At 42.0% G+C, this 18,990-nt stretch overlaps 1 protein-coding gene across 1 annotated transcript; it reads right to left on the bottom strand.

Moving 5' to 3' along the window:
• Positions 1-697: 697 nt before the first annotated feature.
• On the bottom strand, positions 698-16,645 carry tnfaip3 (tumor necrosis factor, alpha-induced protein 3). Its single transcript, XM_078212583.1, has 9 exons — positions 15,912-16,645; positions 15,404-15,722; positions 8,972-9,162; positions 8,600-8,747; positions 7,668-7,838; positions 5,972-6,152; positions 3,709-4,763; positions 2,476-2,696; positions 698-1,790 (listed from the first exon to the last, which is right to left on the bottom strand). The coding sequence occupies exons 2-9, from the start codon at positions 15,708-15,710 to the stop codon at positions 1,515-1,517; spliced, it is 2,550 nt and encodes an 849-aa protein (XP_078068709.1). The 5' UTR covers positions 15,711-15,722; positions 15,912-16,645; the 3' UTR covers positions 698-1,514.
• Positions 16,646-18,990: the final 2,345 nt, after the last annotated feature.

Raw genomic sequence — 18,990 nt, 5'->3', positions numbered from 1 at the left:
AGACCAGCCTTCTTTTGTCCTTTCTCGGCAAGATTGTCAATTTGGTGCTGAATTATGGAGGAATCTTTGTGGTGTGACCTCGCACCTAATCAGAACTGGGTTGTGACTGTCCAAATACATTTCAGGTTGGATCTTTATAACTGAAGGAGCAAGAAGTTGTGTTCTTATCAGTCTGGTCAGGATTCAAGCGGGAGCCCAGAGGTGACTTGTTTTAAACCACTTTAAGCAAAAAAGGCAATGTAGCAATGATGAAATCAGTGTATGGGGCAGGGGTTCAATTCCTCACGCCCGCAATTCCTGTTCTCTGCAGCAGTAAAGTAGGGAACAACAACAAATAGGAATTGGAGAGTCGTTGCCCTCTGAGGCCAATTTAGAGCAACAAAGATCCATTTGCAAACTGGCCTTTGGTTTGGTAACACCATGAATCAGGCATTAAAATAGGAAAACTTAATAGCATAGGTCAGCCATCCCTGGATTTTCTTTTAATGATTTGCTGTGATTTCGAAACTAAGAGCCAAGTGATGAAGTGCAACTGCAAATGACTTTTTCCACCCGTCACCCGTTAGATTTAGATATTAAAAATATAACCTGAAAGTAACACTGAAGTCTGTCACCAAAACAGAAAGGCAATGCGGCATTAAAGATTCATTTTCAACTCACCAGAAAAATTCTACTCATACCCTTTGCGGTTTTTTTTCAAAATATGTTTATGCCAATTTCTCAAACAGGACATTATAAAGTAAAATTTCAGAAGTACAGGTATATAGAATAGCTAATTCAAAGCTTTGAATAAGTTAAATTTCTAATATTTCCTTTTCTTGCAGAAACAGGATTAAAAAAATGATCCTCGCGTATTCAAAGAACAAGCAAACTACATACAAAGATTTCCTTTTTTTTTACACATGCTTTTGTGTCCTAATTTTAGCCAAGATATTCAGACGATACAAACAAATAGTTGCTCTTGTATAAACTCACAAAATGACGCTTTCAAAATTAAGCCAAGGTTAAATCATTCCAGTAAACATACTTGTATTGGTTCTCTACAGAAATGAATTGTGAAAAGTGATTGATGCAGCTTGAGTGTTATAACCTCTTGGGATCTGTAGTAACATCTCACATTCTTGCCTGAGAAAATATACGGTATCGAAACTTTACAATAAGTTTGCTTATGCTTTGTGCGTTTTGTAAATAATTTATTTGAGGGTTATTTTCCCCAGCCACAATTATTAGAGTTATAATCAAGACATGGATTATATTTACTATATAATACAAGAAAAATTAAGGCTAGTTTGATGGTTTTCCCCAAACAGTTTAGTTGAATTGAAAAACAAATTAATATAATAAATATGTCAATTTACAAATCAAACATTTATAGAAAATCTTCACAACAGCATTACGTTCTGCACCGGAACGTCCATTTCAGGATTGAAGGCCTACCCTTTTCAGGGCGGCACCAAAAACAGTTCATCCTTTTGCAAAAAAAAATCCTTTGCCTCCGTTTTTTGCACAGAACTTTATCTTCTCCCGTAAGTGGAAATAAAAACATAGCATTCATTGCAGTACCCGTTGCACTTATTATTGCCAAAATGGTCACAGCCTGTGGTGTGGCAATGCTGCTTTGGTGGGTTATTTAAGGCAGGATCCCGGGTGCTGTCACGATTGCTTTGTCGACACGGTAAGCAAAGTTCATTGTCATTGGATGTTACATAGTTGTTACAATAGTTCCTTGCACACTTAATCCTCTGGCCTTTCAACTCAACGCCGTCCAAAGGTCGATGTTGCGATGCATTCTAGAAAGACACAGTCAAGGGGAAAAAAAAATCATTTTTTGATCAGAACTTTGAATTCTGCAACAAGTACACAAAAAACAGATTTTACTTATTTTGTATATTTTCCCCCCTTCCCTCACCTGGTTTCACCCCCACTCTTGTATACCCCCACTCAGGAGCCAAGTAGAATCAGCCTATCCCAATTTTTGTGATATAGGAGTGCACATCTTCCATTGGTTGTACAGGGAAATTCATTTTTTCTTTCTAAACGATGACCGTTTTGCGCGACAGCGGACATGATTTAAATGCTGCACATTGCGGCAATGGCTCAATAATGTGCTTTGTACTTCCTCCCATTTCACTAATGTCCTTTAGGGAAGGAAATCTGCTGTCCTTACCTGGCCTGGCCTACATGTGACACCAGACCCACAGCTGTGGTTGACTCTTTGCCCTCGGGTAAATAGGGATGGGCAATAAATGGTGGCCAGTCAGTGACGTCCATATGCCATGAATGAATTTTTAAAAAAGGAATAGATTGTCTACTTGTCTCCTCTTTTGGCTCCGAGGTATTTTGTGGGGAGACTTGGATGAGGGATAGGGAGAAAGTATACAAGAAAAGTGCGATCTTGTGATATTTGAATGTACTTTTGGATTCTAAGTATAACTTAACATTCTATATGCAATTGTATAATCACAAGCTACTCACAGTGTTGGAATTGCCTCTAGATGTTGCTTCGTTGTATCTTTGATATTGTGTATCTATAAAACATTTCTGGCAATATCCTTCAAAATGACTGTTTCCAAACGTGTTGCAGTCTTGACCTCGACAACTAGCCAGGTTCTGGAATCTGGGATCAGTCGATGATGGTCGTGGAGAAGGCTGGACATTTCTTTGTGGTCTGTTCTGATTAACAGCAGGGGTTGCACCTTTCAGAGACAAGAAAAAAAGGTTAAACAAGGTGTCAATTACTTTGTTCAAAAATCCACAAACAATGCAGCATTCTGCAACTGATAGTTATGGGGAAAAAAATTAATGTATATACATTCTGAACAAATATAACTCCTAATCTGACACCTGGCACCCAAATTACTGTCCTGTATATAGTTTTTGGGAGATGTTACTGCAGAAAATTTTGTACATCCTTCATTGGATAATAGAGAGGGCCACTTATAAAAAAAAACACGATGAATGAATCCCAAGAGATTTATTTTTACGTAGAAATAAAACTTTTGACCAAAATCCGTAAAAGTGCCTTCAGACACTCCCTCGCCCACCTATCACAAACTGCACCCCCCCAAAAAATAGAAGCCAAATTATTAAAATTACAGATTTCATTATCATAGAAAAATTGAAATATTTTTCTTAAAAAGGAAGAATCTTTGGATCTCTGACATTTTTTCTACTTAAACCCAGGCACCAGATAAACTGAAATGAATGTGAAAATTACATTCACAGTGTGGTATCAAAGCAAGGGATTTTGGTGTGTTTTTTGGAGTTTAATTTGAAGGTAGTTGAATGAACTGAACAGTTCAAATGTAAATCAAAGTTCACGCTATGAAATAAGCAAATAGCGCTGGAATGGTAAAACAGCTCCGAAAGCTTGTGTGGCTTTTGCTACCAAATAAACCTGTTGGACTTTAACCTGGTGTTGTTAAACTTCTTACATGGTAAAAAGGCACAGCATAAATTAGGTTTTCCATCCGGGCCCAACTCTTTCATGCAGCCAAAATGAATTTACTTAAAAAGCAACTTAGTTTTTAAAAAAAACTTAACTATAGCAGCTATAACTAAAGCTTTAAACAAGCGAACAACTTTTTCACAGGGCTATTCTGGTCAAGACAATTTAAATATTTTCCAGTCAGCTGGTGAATTTTGTCATCAAATGCTCCCTTACAGAAAGCTCATGAATCATTTATTTAAACAAAGCATGCAACTTACTGAGGTTTTCTCTGTACTCTATAAAGCAAATGGTGCAAAAGCCTTGATGCTCTTTTGTTCCAAAGTAGTGGCACCCAGAGTTCTTGCATGGTTGGAAACCTTCTTTTGGTTCCTCAGGCGTGTAGTTGGCTCTGTTCTTCTGTGTGCTTTCAGAGGCCTGTGGCCCAGTGGTGGGAGCCCATACATTGGAGATCTGGCATTGATCAGCGGCTGATGGGTGACCCATATTCCTTGTGATTTGGCTTGGGTGGGAATGTGATCTCTCATGGCCTGAATGTAAGGAGCTAGAGTCATCGTGGGAGGATGAAGTGATTCCTTGAAATGTCCTTAACAAGCACATATTACACAATCCGTTAACTGTTGTTAGAGTTTCTTGATGACATTCACTACACTGGGTGCGCTCTTGGTGTAATGGATTACCGGCAGCTTGTTTAGTCCTTGCATTCTCCCGGGAAGAACCCATTCTCTCCGCTGTGGGCTCTCTGTGACCGGGTGCTTTCAACTCAGAAGTCCTATTATCAATAACATTGCCTGGCACTACTGTCCTCGTTTTAAAGCACTGCTCGCATAATCCATTGTGCTGCACATTAAATGTAAAGGGGCAGTTGGGAACCTTGCATTTCATGGCATTCGTTTCACTAAAGAGAGAAAGACTAGGGGCTGTGGGTGGTGCTGAGCGAGGCCGAGAGGACCGTTCCGGTTCTGCGGGTGTCGTCGCGGTGATAACCAACTCGGCCCGAGGAGGACAGCACCCTTTCTTTTTCTGTTGCTCATGAGCTTTCACGTTGCTTTCTGTCTTTGTGCCCTTTGCCTGCTCAAAACACTCATGACAAAATGGTTTAGTTTCTACAGAACAGTAGAAAAGGCATCCATAGGTGGCACATTTTTCTTCTATAAGTGACCACTGGTATGCAGCAGCATTCGTTTGGGTCCGGTTGTGAGCTGGCCTATTGGTCTCTGCCAGATTCTGCTGCCATCTCTTGTACTCATGATTTACCAGCTGATGGTAATCCTCCACTAGGTTCAAGTCTTCTGGCAGGTTGCCTTCATCCAATCTGAAACCACCAAAATAGTGCTGGTTTAAAATCTATGCCACAGAAACTTAATTAAAAATAAACACAAACCACTTTTGTAGAAATGCATTGGTGTGTGTGTTTCTAATGTGGACTAAGCTGCATTGTGGACATACCGGGAGTATTCCCAACATTGCGTTTCACTAACTCCAGAAAAGTTGTGGAACGTCCTCCAAGAATTAGTAGAGCAAAACAAAAACAGAAAATGTTGGAAAATCTCAGCATCTGTGGAGAGAGGACAGAGCTAACAGTTTGAGTCTGGATGACCCTTCGATGGAGCTCGAATCTCTCTCCACAGATGTTGTCAGACTGGTGAGACTTTCCAATATTTTCTGGGTTTTTTCCAGCATCCGCAGTAATTTGCTTTTATCCTCAGAAAAGCAAAACATTATTCAGTCAACTAGTAATGGAAAAATCTTCAACATTCAACAGAGGTTTGCTCCATAACTCTTGAACGAGGTGCACAGCATTCCTCAAATTTATCATGTACACCTGAGGCATAACATTTAAAATCAAAAATTAGTTTCAAAAGTTTGCAAGAGGAATCAGAAATTACTACACATTTCTTCCTTTTCCTGGAGTCAGTTTGAATTCTGAAGATGGAAGTAACTAGACATTAGGGGGAGGTATTGGCCTAATGGTATTATCGCTAGAAACTCCAGAAACTCAGCTAATGTTCTGGGAACTCGGGTTCAAATCCCACCACGGCAGATGGTGGAATTTGAATTCGATTTTAAAAAAAATCTGGAATTAAGAATCTACTGATGATCGATGGTCGGAAAAACCCATCTCGTTCACTAGTGTCCTTTAGGGAAGGAAATCTGCCGTCCTTACCTGGTCTGGCCTACATGTGACTCCAGAGCCACAGCAATGTGGTTGACTCTCAATTGCCCTCCAAGGGCAACTAGGGATGGGCAACAAATGCTGGTCAGCCAGCAATGCCCATGTCCCATGAATGAATTTTTAAAAAATTAATGATAAAAGAAACTAATCCTATTACTAGATAATCACAGCAGTCATTTTAGGTTCTCTCAATGTTTCACTGACTGGGAGTATTGGAAGTAATTACACTGCTGATTGCCATTCTAACAAATGTGCAATTTTGCTTCACACCAGCACAAATTAATGATGTTCCTTAGAAAAACTGATAGGAAATAAGGTGCGATTAACCAATAAGACAACTATTTTACCTCGCAGCCTTAATTAAGTGAGTGGTACCAAACTCCAGACCCTGGACTGGAATTTCAACCAGGTTGAAGTACTCTTCCAGCAGCCTGGCTTTATTTTCCTCTTCCCTTGGTATTAAAAAATGCACCGTGAAATCTTCAAACCGCCTTCTTCCGTCATGGACCAATGGAACAGCTCGGATTTCTGTTTGAACATAACAGCTTACATCAAACAATGTGTTCTGAGCACTTCCCCGTGGAACAAAGAAGCATCTTGTACAGATTTGTGGAAACAACAGGTCAGAATTAAACACCCTGCGCAAGCAACAAATGAGTAATGGATTCCCCACAATAATGGATTTGACCGACAAAGCATGGGTCAATGAAGTATCACAGGCTTACACTTCATCGCTGATTGAGGTGTAATCTTTTTTAAAACAAAAACCAACAGGAAATGGCAAGACTCTTGCTAAGAATCTCAACCACTTTATTGCAAGGTCACCTTTATCTGTCTTAGGTTGTGAAATTCTGTACATTACAGGCTTTAGAATGAAGGCATCAGCAGACCGAAAACTTAGCCCTGACAACTCTCTGTCTCCTGGGTCCATCGAATTTTGTGTTGGATTTGGTTACTCTAAGTCCTTTATTCCCTTTTTCAGCCTGGGAAGTTCTAGCCCCCATTATGTATTTTCCCTCATTTGTACAACTGGAATGCTGGGCTCAAGTGGGAAAACCTGGCTTCATCATTGCTGCATAAAATCAGAGACAATTTGCCTTTTTAAATGGCCAGTTGTTTGATTTCTAGATCAGGGCAAACTAGGATGTAGGCACTTGAAACATTTTAATTTTAATCTTCTGCATAGTTGCTGAATAATAATGAAGAAGTCCGGACAAATATTCCAGAGACCTATACAGAATTTTAAAGATTCTTCTTGCCCTCTTGCACCCATGCCTCACAGTCACCCTCTACAAATGTGCTGCTTTTCTTCTATCCCCACAATTATAAACACTCAGAACTCTCTGGTTGCTCTTTTCTCCTGTAAGGAAATGTATTGGTGTCCTAGCCGAGTTAAACCTAAATGTGACTTCAGACCCATACTCCTCAGCATGATTTTAATTTCCCCCTGCATTTAAAGTTTATTAGTTTCACAAGTAAGGTTTACATTAACACTGCAATGAAGTTACATGAAAATCCCCTTGTTGCTACACTCTGGCGCCTGTTTGGGTACACTGAGGGAGAATTTAGCATAGCCAATACACCTAACCAGCATGACAATAGGTGGAAATTGGAGCACCCGGGAGGAATCCCAAGCAGGCACGGGGAGAACGTGCAGACTCCACATAGACAGTGACCCAAGCCGGGAATCGAACCAGGGTCCCTGGTGCTGTGAGGCAGCAGTGCTAACCACTGTGCCACCGTGCCACCCTGGCTGGTCATCTCCAAGTAGAACTGCAGTGGCAGAGCTGAGATATCAGTATCCGGGTGGAGGGCATAAAAGGAGGAAAACTAAAATATATCTATGGCAACAAAGGAATAAATGCAACTTGATATGCTGAAGGATCAGTGCATATTCAACATTTTCTGTGTAACTTTCCAACAATTTCACATTTTTCTTTTCATTTCAACATGTGGATACAAATAACATAGCAAGAACTGGATAATTTTGATGAATGCTGCCTTAACTTGCATTGATTTAAGAGAAAAAAAATCATTAGATACCTGGACTCCTGTCGTCGATGGTAACAAGTGGAGAAAAATGCTGCATGTCATAGCCTAGTACAATGGGATATTTGTAGCATTCTTGTGCTGGCCAATGCAACGGCAGGTAAATACCTCCAAAATGCAACGGTGCCAAACTTGTGTTCGTGCCAAAGCTTCTCAGCACTCTGTCTGTTAAAAGGAATGATTGTTTGTTAAAGACAACTTTGTCAGAGAAGAGTTTCACTTAAGAATGTTCGCGTTGTGAAAGTTTAAGATTTTAAGCAAAATCTTAAAGGGGTGAGGGGTGACTACTGCTGAATCCCTGTTGTGGATACAAAGCAAATTGCATTTTTGTGAATACCACGAAGATCAAAATTCTGACCTTTCAATTCTGTTACTGTCTATGTATGTTGGAATGAACTTGGTGATATCGCAGTGTGAATCAACCCTGAAGATAGGCCAGGGGACATCAACCACTCCACCACCTTTTTTTTTTGAATGGAGACTAATGTCACAGAATCAATCCTTACATTTGTGTCTGATGTGTAGGGAACACACATAACTCAACTGCTTAAAGTCCAACAACTGACACTTTGCTTTAAACTTTTTTTAAATCCTAAATTATCATCGGGGCAATGAATTTAGATCTAATCCCAATGTAAACAATAAGCATTTGTCCCAATATCGATCATCTGGAGGCTTTTGCATGTGCCAGCTTTTAGAGATTTCTATTTATTCTGATTTTTAAAAATGGAGAAATGGCACCTTCACAAATGCAATCAGCCACACACACACACACCTCTACCCAGTTGTTTTTCCATCTACGAAAAAAATATTTGCATCTGTGGAAGGGTCAGCTCATTTTCAAACTTCACCTGCACGTCCAAAATCCAGTTATTCTATTCAATATTTTTTGCAGTAGTTTTTTTTTATTTTTGTCAAACACTCACCAGCAATAACAATTATTGGTCTTTTAAGGATATTGGCAAGAACAAAGATATGGATTTCCTCGAGTGAATCGAAAGGTAGCCCAGGCTGGTCAAAATGTGACGCTACAGATGCCATTTTCAGGACCTTCTCCCATTCTTCATCCCAGTTCTGCAGAAGAAATGAGTTATAGTTAGAAATAACAAAAATATATCGTGGAGCAAAATGACTGGAATGGTTGATGTCCAAAACTTCAATTGCATTCTTATCAAAACTGAAAATGAACTCATTCGGTGTAACTAAATTAACTTTTTTCCCCCAAAAGTGTTACTATCAAACAAATCAGTATTATATTAAATGATTTTGAAGCAAATAACTGAAAATGCCTTATCCACCTTGGTGTCATAACGGAGGCCTGTGGCTTCAAACTCTAGTGATCGGACACATTCAACCTGCCACCGTAATTTGAAGTTTCTTGTGTCCGTTTCTTTCAGAGCTTCCCATAGTGTTTTGCGAAGGATAAGATCAATGTCCTGAACTCCCCACATAAACTGGGATGTGGCATGCAGCAGGCAGTTCCCATCACCTGAGACAGAAACAAATAAGGGGAGAACTCAAATTAAACCCAAGTTTTATATGTAAAGCAGAAAGATATATATTACAGACAAATGTTTGCAACCACTGAGTGAAAAAAAAATGATATCTTGTCTCCAAATTAATAAGTTGGCTGCTCTGAATTTGGAAAAATGGTAATATGGCCGCTAGGTGCAGTGGATGAGATGTGTTTAATGTCAAGACAATGTGTGCAGTTGTAGTCTGCTGTTCATTATTTTGTAGGCCAACCAAATGAACTGTTATTTCATCAGTGTACAAACTCAAGTTATTATTTATTGCTGTAACAAATATCAGCAGTGTATAAATCACCAGAATCTGAAGGGACAAAGTTTAACCACAGAATAAAAATATCACTCAAAATAGAATTGTTTCCAAGAGCTTTCTCACTATCTTATCTGACACACTATTAACCCAGTTACTTTGATCTTTTATTGTAACCCAGTTGAGCCTGCAATACTTGGAAATTGCAGATCATTCTTTCTGGTGGATGAAAGGGTGATGGCAAATCAGTTTTTGGGGAAAAGACAGTAACAGGGATTCTCCTGCATCGGTCACTGTCCTTTGTGCTTTCTGAAAATTTGAGCCACGCTTGAGGTTGCTTGTTCACTCCAGCCCCAAGCAAAATCCCAAAGAACTTGAGCAGGATGGCAGGAATGTTAACCCACTTTCAAGCTGGTGCTGGAATGATTGAGGTTAAATTGCAAATAACAAAAACACAAATTAAGGCACAGAGCCAATCAGGGCGGCACGGTGGCACAGTGGTTAGCACTGCTGCTTCACAGCTCCAGGGTCCCGGGTTCGATTCCCGGCTTGGGTCACTGTCTGTGTGGAGTTTGCACATTCTCCTCGTGTCTGCGTGGGTTTCCTCCGGGTGCTCCGGTTTCCTCCCACAGTCCAAAGATGTGCGGGTTAGGTTGATTGGCCATGCTAAAAATTGCCCCTTAGAGTCCTGAGATGCGTAGGTTAGAGGGATTAGCGGGTAAATATGTGGGGGTAGGGCCTGGGTGGGATTGTGGTCGGTGCAGACTCGATGGGCCGAATGGCCTCCTTCTGCACTGTAGGGTTTCTATGATTCTAATGATAAGCACAGAGTTGGAAAGCTTAACCTAAATGATTGCACACTTTTTTGGATGCATGGCATTGCCTCCTTGTTAAATTGACACTTTCACTCAGAGCTGACTCTGGTGCAATCTGGGAAACAGCAATCTGGTGATTTAAGTAGTGTGCCCTACTGAAATCAGCTGGCTGCCCAATAATACTAACAGGGTATGAAAACAGAAAATGCTGGAAAATCTCAGCAGGTCTGACAGCATCTGTGGGGAGAGAATAGAGCCAACGTTTTGAGTCTAGATGACCTTTCGTCAGAGCCAGACAAGGTCATGCTAACAGGGTCCAGGTCCATTTTGAGGGTTGGCTTTACTAGTCTTTTACTAATGGGCTACGGGCAGAAACCGAGCACCCATCTCCAGCCACTGTAAAAATCAGGCTGCCTAGCCCACCTCCAGATCCTGAGAGCAAAATTACAAGAGACTGCGATGGAAATTGGCAAATATTCACATTATCTTTTGTCTGATTATATTCCCGTGAAGTGTCTGGGGATGTTTTACAACATTAAAGGTGCCATATAAATGCAAGTTTCTGTTGCTGTCATTGTGAATTAGGGAGAGCCTGGCCACCTCCCTTTGTTCTTTATTGACATATGCAAAAATCAACACCAAGCTAAAAGAGACCAACTGGGTTATGTGTGATGAAAAGTTTACTGTTGACCCCCTCAAAAGCCTTGTAGATATAGAAAAGGTTAAGTCACCAGTATGGTGGGATGCTCACCACCTACCCGATGAGTGTAATAAGGACACTCTTGAGGCATGAATGAAGTCCATGCCACTGGACTCAATATCCACCAACAGACTATGGCTACAGACTGTAATGTGGTAACTCATCATAGTTACTTCAACAGTATTTGCCCCCCATATAACCACCACCACCTGATACAAGAGCTGTGCAAACACCCCCAAGTCACACATCATCCTATATGGCATACTGCCATGTTTTTACTATCATCAAGTCAGAAAGCACCACTGAGAGTGCACTATCACGACAAGGACTGTGTCCTTCAAGAAGCCCACTGTCACCTTCTTAGGGTATCAGTGGGGCAATAAATGCTGGCCTTGCCCATGTCACCACAGCACAAGAAAAGTAAATTTATAAAACTGAGATTAAGATCAATCTAACCTGTGCTATAACTGTTTGACTGCGATGATAGGTGCAAAATACAGAACAATTCCATTCCAGGCACCACCCAGTTTAAGAAGAGAATCCAATTAGCCAACGCCCACCTTAGCCAAATAAACCCTTATTCTAATGAGGAAATCATTTATCAAGAATGGTGTACACCCAGCAGGGAATTTGAAATTCTCCAGCTATCTATGAAATAATAATTGACATTATTCAGATTCTCACATTAAGGATGTTTGAAGTGTAATCAATGGGATCCTATAGCTTCACATCATGCTACCATGCACAGAGTGCTGGACAGTACCTCTGATAACCTTGGCAAAAGCAAAAGATGGTTGGTTGATAAGCGAACCTCTCATGTTAGGGCATCTAACTTTTCTTTCTCCAAATCACAATCTATAATCTCACATGGCATAATCCCTCATAAATCAGATGATGCACTATTTTAGGAGCAGTATGTGTCATTAGAGCCTCTGCTGCTCTAATGCAACAATATCCAGCAATTAAATAAACACAAGCTCAGGTTACTCAGCAGTTAACAGTTTTTTCAGTCACAGAACTTTGCTTGTAAGCTTCTGCTCCAGACCATCAGAGGATACAGATCGGTTGGAGACTTGGACAGAGAGATGGCAGATGGAGTTTAATTTGGACAAATGTGAAGTAATGCATTTCGGAAGGTCTAATACAGAGAGGAAATATACAGTACATAGCAGAACCCTTTAAGAGTTCTGGGTGTACAAGTACACAGGTCACTGAAAGTGAGAAGGTAGTCAAGAAGGGATACGCCATGCTTGCCTTCATCGGCCAGGGCATTGAGTTTAAAAATGCTGCAGCTTTATAGAAGCTTAGTTAGGCCCCACTTGGAATATCAGTGTTCAATTCTGGTTGCCACACTATCAGAAGGATATGGAGGCTTTGGAGAGGGTACAGAAAAGATTTACCAGGATGTTGCCTGGCATGTAGGGCATTAGCTATGAGGACAGGTTGGAGAAACTTGGTTTGTTCTCACTGGAACGACAGAGGTTGAGGGGCGACCTGATAGAAGTCTACAAGATTATGAGGGGCATGGATAGAGCGGATAGTCAGAATCTTTTTCCCAGGGTGGAAGAGTCAATTACTCGGGAGCATAGATTTAAGGTGCGAGGGGCAAGGTTTAAAGGCACGTACGAGGCTTTTTTACACAGAGGGTGGTCGGTGTCTGGAACTTGCTGCCGGGGGAGGTCGTGGAAGTAGATACGATAGTGACTTTTAAGGGGCGTCTTCACAAATACATGAATAGGATGGGAATAGAGGGATATGGTCCCCGGAAGGGTAGGGGCCTTTAGTTCAGTCGGGCAGCATGGTCGGTGCAGGCTTGGAGAGCCGAAGGGCCTGTTCCTGTGCTGTAATTTTCTTTGTTCTTTGAAATGTTCTCCATCTGTAACAGGATTTGCTATTTGCAGTTTGATACTAAGGCACAACGACATGACCGGAATGTGGAATAGCATTCAGAATCACCGGTTTACTGAATGGAGATTTTCCTGACACATTTATAGAGGTCTAAAGCTAATATCCCACTTTCAAATTTCAATGCGTGAGATAAAAGCCTTGCATTCATGAAATTATTGATCCTCTGAGAGATTCTTGTTATTGTTTTACCGCAAGAATCAAATCGCCGAAGTACATTAAACAATGTATTCTTAATAAAATGTTTACATTGCCACACAGAATGATTTTTTAGAAGGTTGCCCTCAGTTTAAAGTTTATTTATTAGTGTCACAAGTAGACTTACATTAACACTGCAATGAAGTTACTGTGAAAATCCCCTAGTTGCTGCACTCAGGCACCTGTTCGGGTACACTGAAGGAGAATTTAGCATGGCCAATGCACTTAACCAGCACCAGTCCTTTGGACTGTGGGAGGAAACCGGAGCACCCAGAAGAAACCCATGCAGACACGGGGAGAACGTGCAGACTCCACACAGACAGTGATCCAAGCTGGGAATCCAACCTGAGTCCCTGGCGCTGTGAGGAAGCAGTGTTCAAGAAATGTTGCGGCAGCCAAATATCTCTTGGTGCCCCATCGGGCAACACGTGGACCAATTCACTAGAAAAATTTCTAGTTCAGATCTGCATGTGGTGTACATGCAAAATATGTTCTCATTTCAACAATAATTACATAGTAGTTTCCTGGTTGATTCATTTGTAATTTTTTTGTGGGCTGGAGCAGAAAATGGCTGGGGGGGGCGGGTGCAGTCATTGGGGAGGGAGAAAGAGAAAGGAAAAATAAAACTGAGACCAGCGTTATAACCAGATCTAACCTATTTAGATATGGAAACTCACTAAAAAAGGCACTAAAATGAATCACCAGGGAATGCACAGAGTTCAATGTTCAGACTTCTTTTTGAAGAATGGGCCATGTAAAATTCCCTGTATAACTATGGAATTTCCATACGAGTAGCAGATTGACTAATACATGCATGCAGTCAATCGCCATTGCTCTTTTGTAATGTGTAGCTGTCTGAGCCCTATTTTATGAAATGGAATTTCCAAGTGGGTGTGGTTGGGGAGTTTGGGTACTTGGAATGTTTATGCATTACACAAGTAAAATTTGATTCAACCAATAGCTGTTGGGACTTTCAGGGGAAGTTTTAATTTTAACAGACTCCTACACTCTTCCCCATTTACTAAATTTTCACATCCCCAGACACGTCAGCACTGAATCACCGAAAATACCTAAATTTCTGAACGTAGTCTGTGCAAACTCTGCTAGCAAGTAACTCGTGGAAAAAAATAAACATCAATTCAAAAAATTAGTTTGGGTCTCCACATTGGAGACACGCGGTGACAAATGATCACGAAGAATATTTTGGTTGCAGTGCTGAAACTGTCTTAAAGGGCATTTGGCAGCATTTGCTAATTGGCTTCTTAAACTGAAAATGAAACTTTGCATGAGGGAGCTCTAAAAAGTTTCAGAATTAATTTAAAATTTCTTTCAGAAACGGCATTGTTCATTACCATCATGTAGAACTGAATGTCCAATTATCAGGCCACAATTAAGCAACAATGCACTTGTTAAGATTCAGGTGCTATTTATGTTTAATATCAATTGAGAAATGGGCAGGCATTGTACAATTTCTGCAATTTTTCCTATCTGAGGAACTGTTCAAATTTTCAGTCCTTTTTGGTGGATGCACAACCATGTAACAGCCAACACCCTTCAAAACACCTTTTCAAACAATCCTAAACATTTTACATCAATGCATAACTTTGAGCAGAGTTCCTATTGTGCGTGTTTTTTTAACCTGGTGTTGTTAAACTTCTTACTGTGTTTTTTTAAAAACATACAATCTTGAAATAACATATTGAATGAAAAAGCAAACTAATTGTATACTATTGCTGATATTAAAAACCAAATCGTTAAAAAAAAACAAACCCAACTACAATAGAAGATCACTGAACTGATCTGAACTGAATTTACAATGCTTGTTTCCTGCAACAATCTGCCTGTTAATATGATTGAAAATCAAAATATTAATCTCACCAGAAAATCTGCCTTCTTTGGAAGTATTAAATACTCGATTTTGAATGAAAAAATGAAACACATCAACTATTTGTTGTACAACTAACTCCACTGAGGTGAAAATAACCAGTACAATCATGATACGAGTTAAACATCATGCATAGACATAGTATAAAATCTGTGAAGTAGATGTTAAAAACAAAATTAAGAGAGGCAATGTTCACTCTTTCATTTAATTATATGGAGATGCTAATGACTTAGACAATCTTATTTCCATTGACAGATAATGGCTGCCTAACTACTTACCTCATTCTGCAACAGGTATTTTGTTTGTGTTAAAGTATTTTGGAATTAGGTATAAGAAGGCATATAGTTTCCCCCCTCAAATGTGCAATCAAAAATTCATCCCCAAGATATTTTTAAAAGGAGTTATATAAATTAAAGACATATTGCAAATTGTGCTTTAAAACTCTTACCGTTGGTCTTCAAAGGCACAAGTTTCTTGACCTCGCCACACCAGTTGAGGTTCCTGTTCTGTTCGAGGGCAGTCTGTTGGGCCCTGTCGAATAGAGCCTCTTGGATTTTAGTCCTGAACTGCGGGCTGAAATGACTCAGGCGGAACAGCTCCACCGTGTACCTGTGCATGCTCCTGAAGTAGTGAATCAGCCCATTGGTGCAGGGGGGCTTGACCAGGTCATTGGAGATCCTCTCCCTCAGTCTCACCGTCTTCGTCAAGTTACTGGCGAAGAGAAACTGAGGCAATAAGCTGCCTTCAGCTGCCATCTTCAGCACACCCTGCAGCGGATGGAGGAGGTCAGGGAGTTAGCACTATTGTTAGTTATACCGAGACACAGCCCCCTTGTTCCTGTCAAAGGCACAAGGGGCCACTCACAACATCCACACATTAAAACAATAATATTCAAACATGCTGCAAAACAGGCAGACAGAATAAAACATTTGCCGTCAGAAATGAGCAACATGTACCGTTGAAGTTGGCTTTCAGCCCCTTTGCTGAACAGTGAACTTTGTTGAACAGAGTCCGGACCCCCTCCTTTGCTTGGGTTAACTGCAAGGTTGTTCCGGATTTGACTCGCATTACACTGAACTCGATTCGCAGACTCTCTTCCCCACCTTGGCGAAAGTCAGAAGACAGAAACAAGACGAGGAGGGAAAACACGCCGGGACTTTCCAGTGGGGATTTCCACCGCGTCTGGCCCGGCTGCCGACAGAGGGAGTAGAGGAGCTCAGTCTGACTCACTGCAGCAGCACTGATGTGTCAAGAACTTGTAACCCCTTCCTCTCCCACTCCCTCCTTCATCTCTCCTTTCCGCAGTAAATCTCAAACCACTTTTCATCTCTTTTAATAAAGAAACCCCCGCAAGGATGTCTGAACACCCCAAAGCACTAACTCCAGTGGGCAGGTGCCAGGGGATGTGAGTGTTTAGCACATACATGTGTACAGCTCACTGTCACAATGAACTTTTCTTATATTAATCAAACACATTCAGCCCACTTTTGGCCACTCACCCAGAGGAAACTTTAGTTGCCTCATCACTGCATTCAACTGGCTCTTGAATTGCTTTGAGGTTTTTTTTGCTGCCACTAAAAAGGAAGGGGAATGACACTCGGTTAATTGGTCCTACAGAGGGACCAGTAGGGACATGAAGGGCTGAATGGCCTCCTTCTGTGCTGTAACCACCCTATGAATCATTGATCCCTTTGTGTGAAAAACATCCTTCCTGTCATAGGAATTGGAGTAGGCCAGTTAGCTTCTTGGGCCTGTTCCATCATTTAATAGGATCATGGCTGATCTGTGACCTAATCTTCACTTTACTGTGTCCTTTATTACTTTTGGTTACTAGAAATCTATTAACTTAGATTTAAAGTTAAGAATTGATCCAACATCAAGTGCCTTTTGCAGAAGAGAGTTCCAAACATCTACTGCCATTTGCGTGTAACATCTCTTTTGAGAAACCTGACTCTAATTTTTAAGCTATTCCCCTTAGTCCGAGACTCCCCAACCAGTAGATATTGTTTCTCTATATCTACCCTATCACTTCCCCTTAATATCTTGAAAAATTTGACCAAATCTCCCCTTCATCTCCTAAATTCCAGGCAATTAAACACTGGTTTATGTAATCTTGCCTTGTAATTTAACCCTTGGAGTTCATGCATCATTCTAGTAAATCTATACTGCACTCCCTCCAAGGTCAGTGTGTGTGTGCGTGTGTCGGGGGAGGGGGCTGGGGGATGAAATGAGTTCGTGGCTGGGATTCTACCAAAACAAAATTAAGTGTCCAACGGGCAGGAAAACGGGAGCATTTGCCGCCCATTTTTTGGGTGTACTTACCAGAATGAAACTCTTTGACACACTGAACAATGCAGAGTGCCTCAACGTGATTCGCACTGGTAAGTAGGGGGCGGAGTCTATTCCTGCCTGAGAAGCCGGCAGCATTGTATTGAGCAGGCCACTGCGCATCCGCCGATCTGTCAGTGCGGAGGTTGGCGCTTGTGCAGTGGCCCCCCATCGCCATCCTCCTGATCACTGGCCTGCCCTATTGCTGGCCAGCCTCGTAACCCCCTTGATCACTGGCCTTCCAGATCCCTGCATCCCCAATTGCTGACCTGCCACACCTCCCAGGCTAGCCCTGATCTCCTGACCCTGGCCAGCCCCGATCTCCCCCCACCCCCAGGCCCAACCCCTCTTCCACATCAATGACCAAATCTGACCTCCCCCACCCCTACTCTGATGGCCAGGCCTGACGCCACACCCCCCCCCCACCACCAATCTTGATGGCCAGGCCCGACCCTCCCCACCTCGATGGCCAGCCTCGATCGCCATCCTCCCTCGCTCTCCCACCGATCCCGATTGCAGAGTGGCAGCGGTTTCCTCCCCGCCCCCCTGGATCTGCCCCTTTGGCAATGCCCAATACCCGGTGGGCAGTGCCAAGGTGCCCAGGGGCAGTTGCAGTTTGCCCATTGAACAATGCCAGGCTGGATTTGCCAGGCTGGCACTGCCCAAGAGGCACCGTCCTTGCTTGTGACCTCTCGGGGAGCCTCAAAGGCCTCTGTCCCCACTAGCGGGGCCAGGATACCTGTTCCCCGTTAGTGGGGAGTAGAGTAGTCCCGTTGGATGGAACCACTCCTGGCGGTGTGGGGGAGACACTAGGGGGCCCTGAGAATTCCATCCCAGGCTTGCTAATCATATTGAAATTCAAAATTTCAATATGATAATCAGCTCAATGCCAGTTCCTGGTGCGGAGCTGATTGTGCTAAAAAAAACGCATGGGAGACTCTCGACTGGCGTTACACTGGTTGCAAATCTCGCCAAAGGCACCTCACTAGTGTTTCTCAGCCTGCTCGGAGAATTTTGTTTACTTCTCACTTTCACTCTACACCACTGGCGAGTAGCAATGCAAAAAGGAGAGTGGAATGTTTAAGTCCCTCCCAGTCAGTACACAGCCTCGCTATTTGCTTAGCTTCCTCAACATGACACCTGGAAACTGGGTCCCTTGCAACCCCAGGCAAAAGCTTCAAAGGAACTGGGAAGAGGTTTGGTCTCACAGCCATGGAGTGTGGATATACCACGGTCCTCATAGAACTAAACTCCCAGCTATGGCCAAATAGCCTCAACTCCCTTGTGGAAACCTCGGGACAATCGAAGACTAACGGAGTTGACCAAAAATCTGGAGTGGAGCCCAAGCCGGATTGATGCTTAATTTTGTTATCTTGCAACCTAGCCGGTGTAGTGCTCTGCATTCCTTTGGACCCAAACCGGGAAGTCGAGAGGATGTCCCTGACCTTTGGACCGTCCAACAGCTCCATAAACGTTGGCCAGGCTTGAGGACACTCCAACTTTGCTGAACACAGAGTTGACCAACAAGGCAAAAACCATTGTTTCATGGAACAGACGGTCATGAGACTCCAGGTGTGGTCTATACAGGGCTTTGTATAGCTGTCACATAACAATTACCATCTTGTATTCTGAACCCTTAGATATAAAGGCTGTTAGTCTTAAATTCAACTTTTAAATTTATGCTCCCTTTTCCTACTGTCTGGTTGT

The sequence above is a fragment of the Mustelus asterias genome, chromosome 5 (genome assembly GCF_964213995.1).
Source record: "Mustelus asterias chromosome 5, sMusAst1.hap1.1, whole genome shotgun sequence".
Lineage (NCBI taxonomy): Eukaryota > Metazoa > Chordata > Chondrichthyes > Carcharhiniformes > Triakidae > Mustelus > Mustelus asterias.
This window is presented reverse-complemented; position numbering and strand designations above follow the sequence as displayed.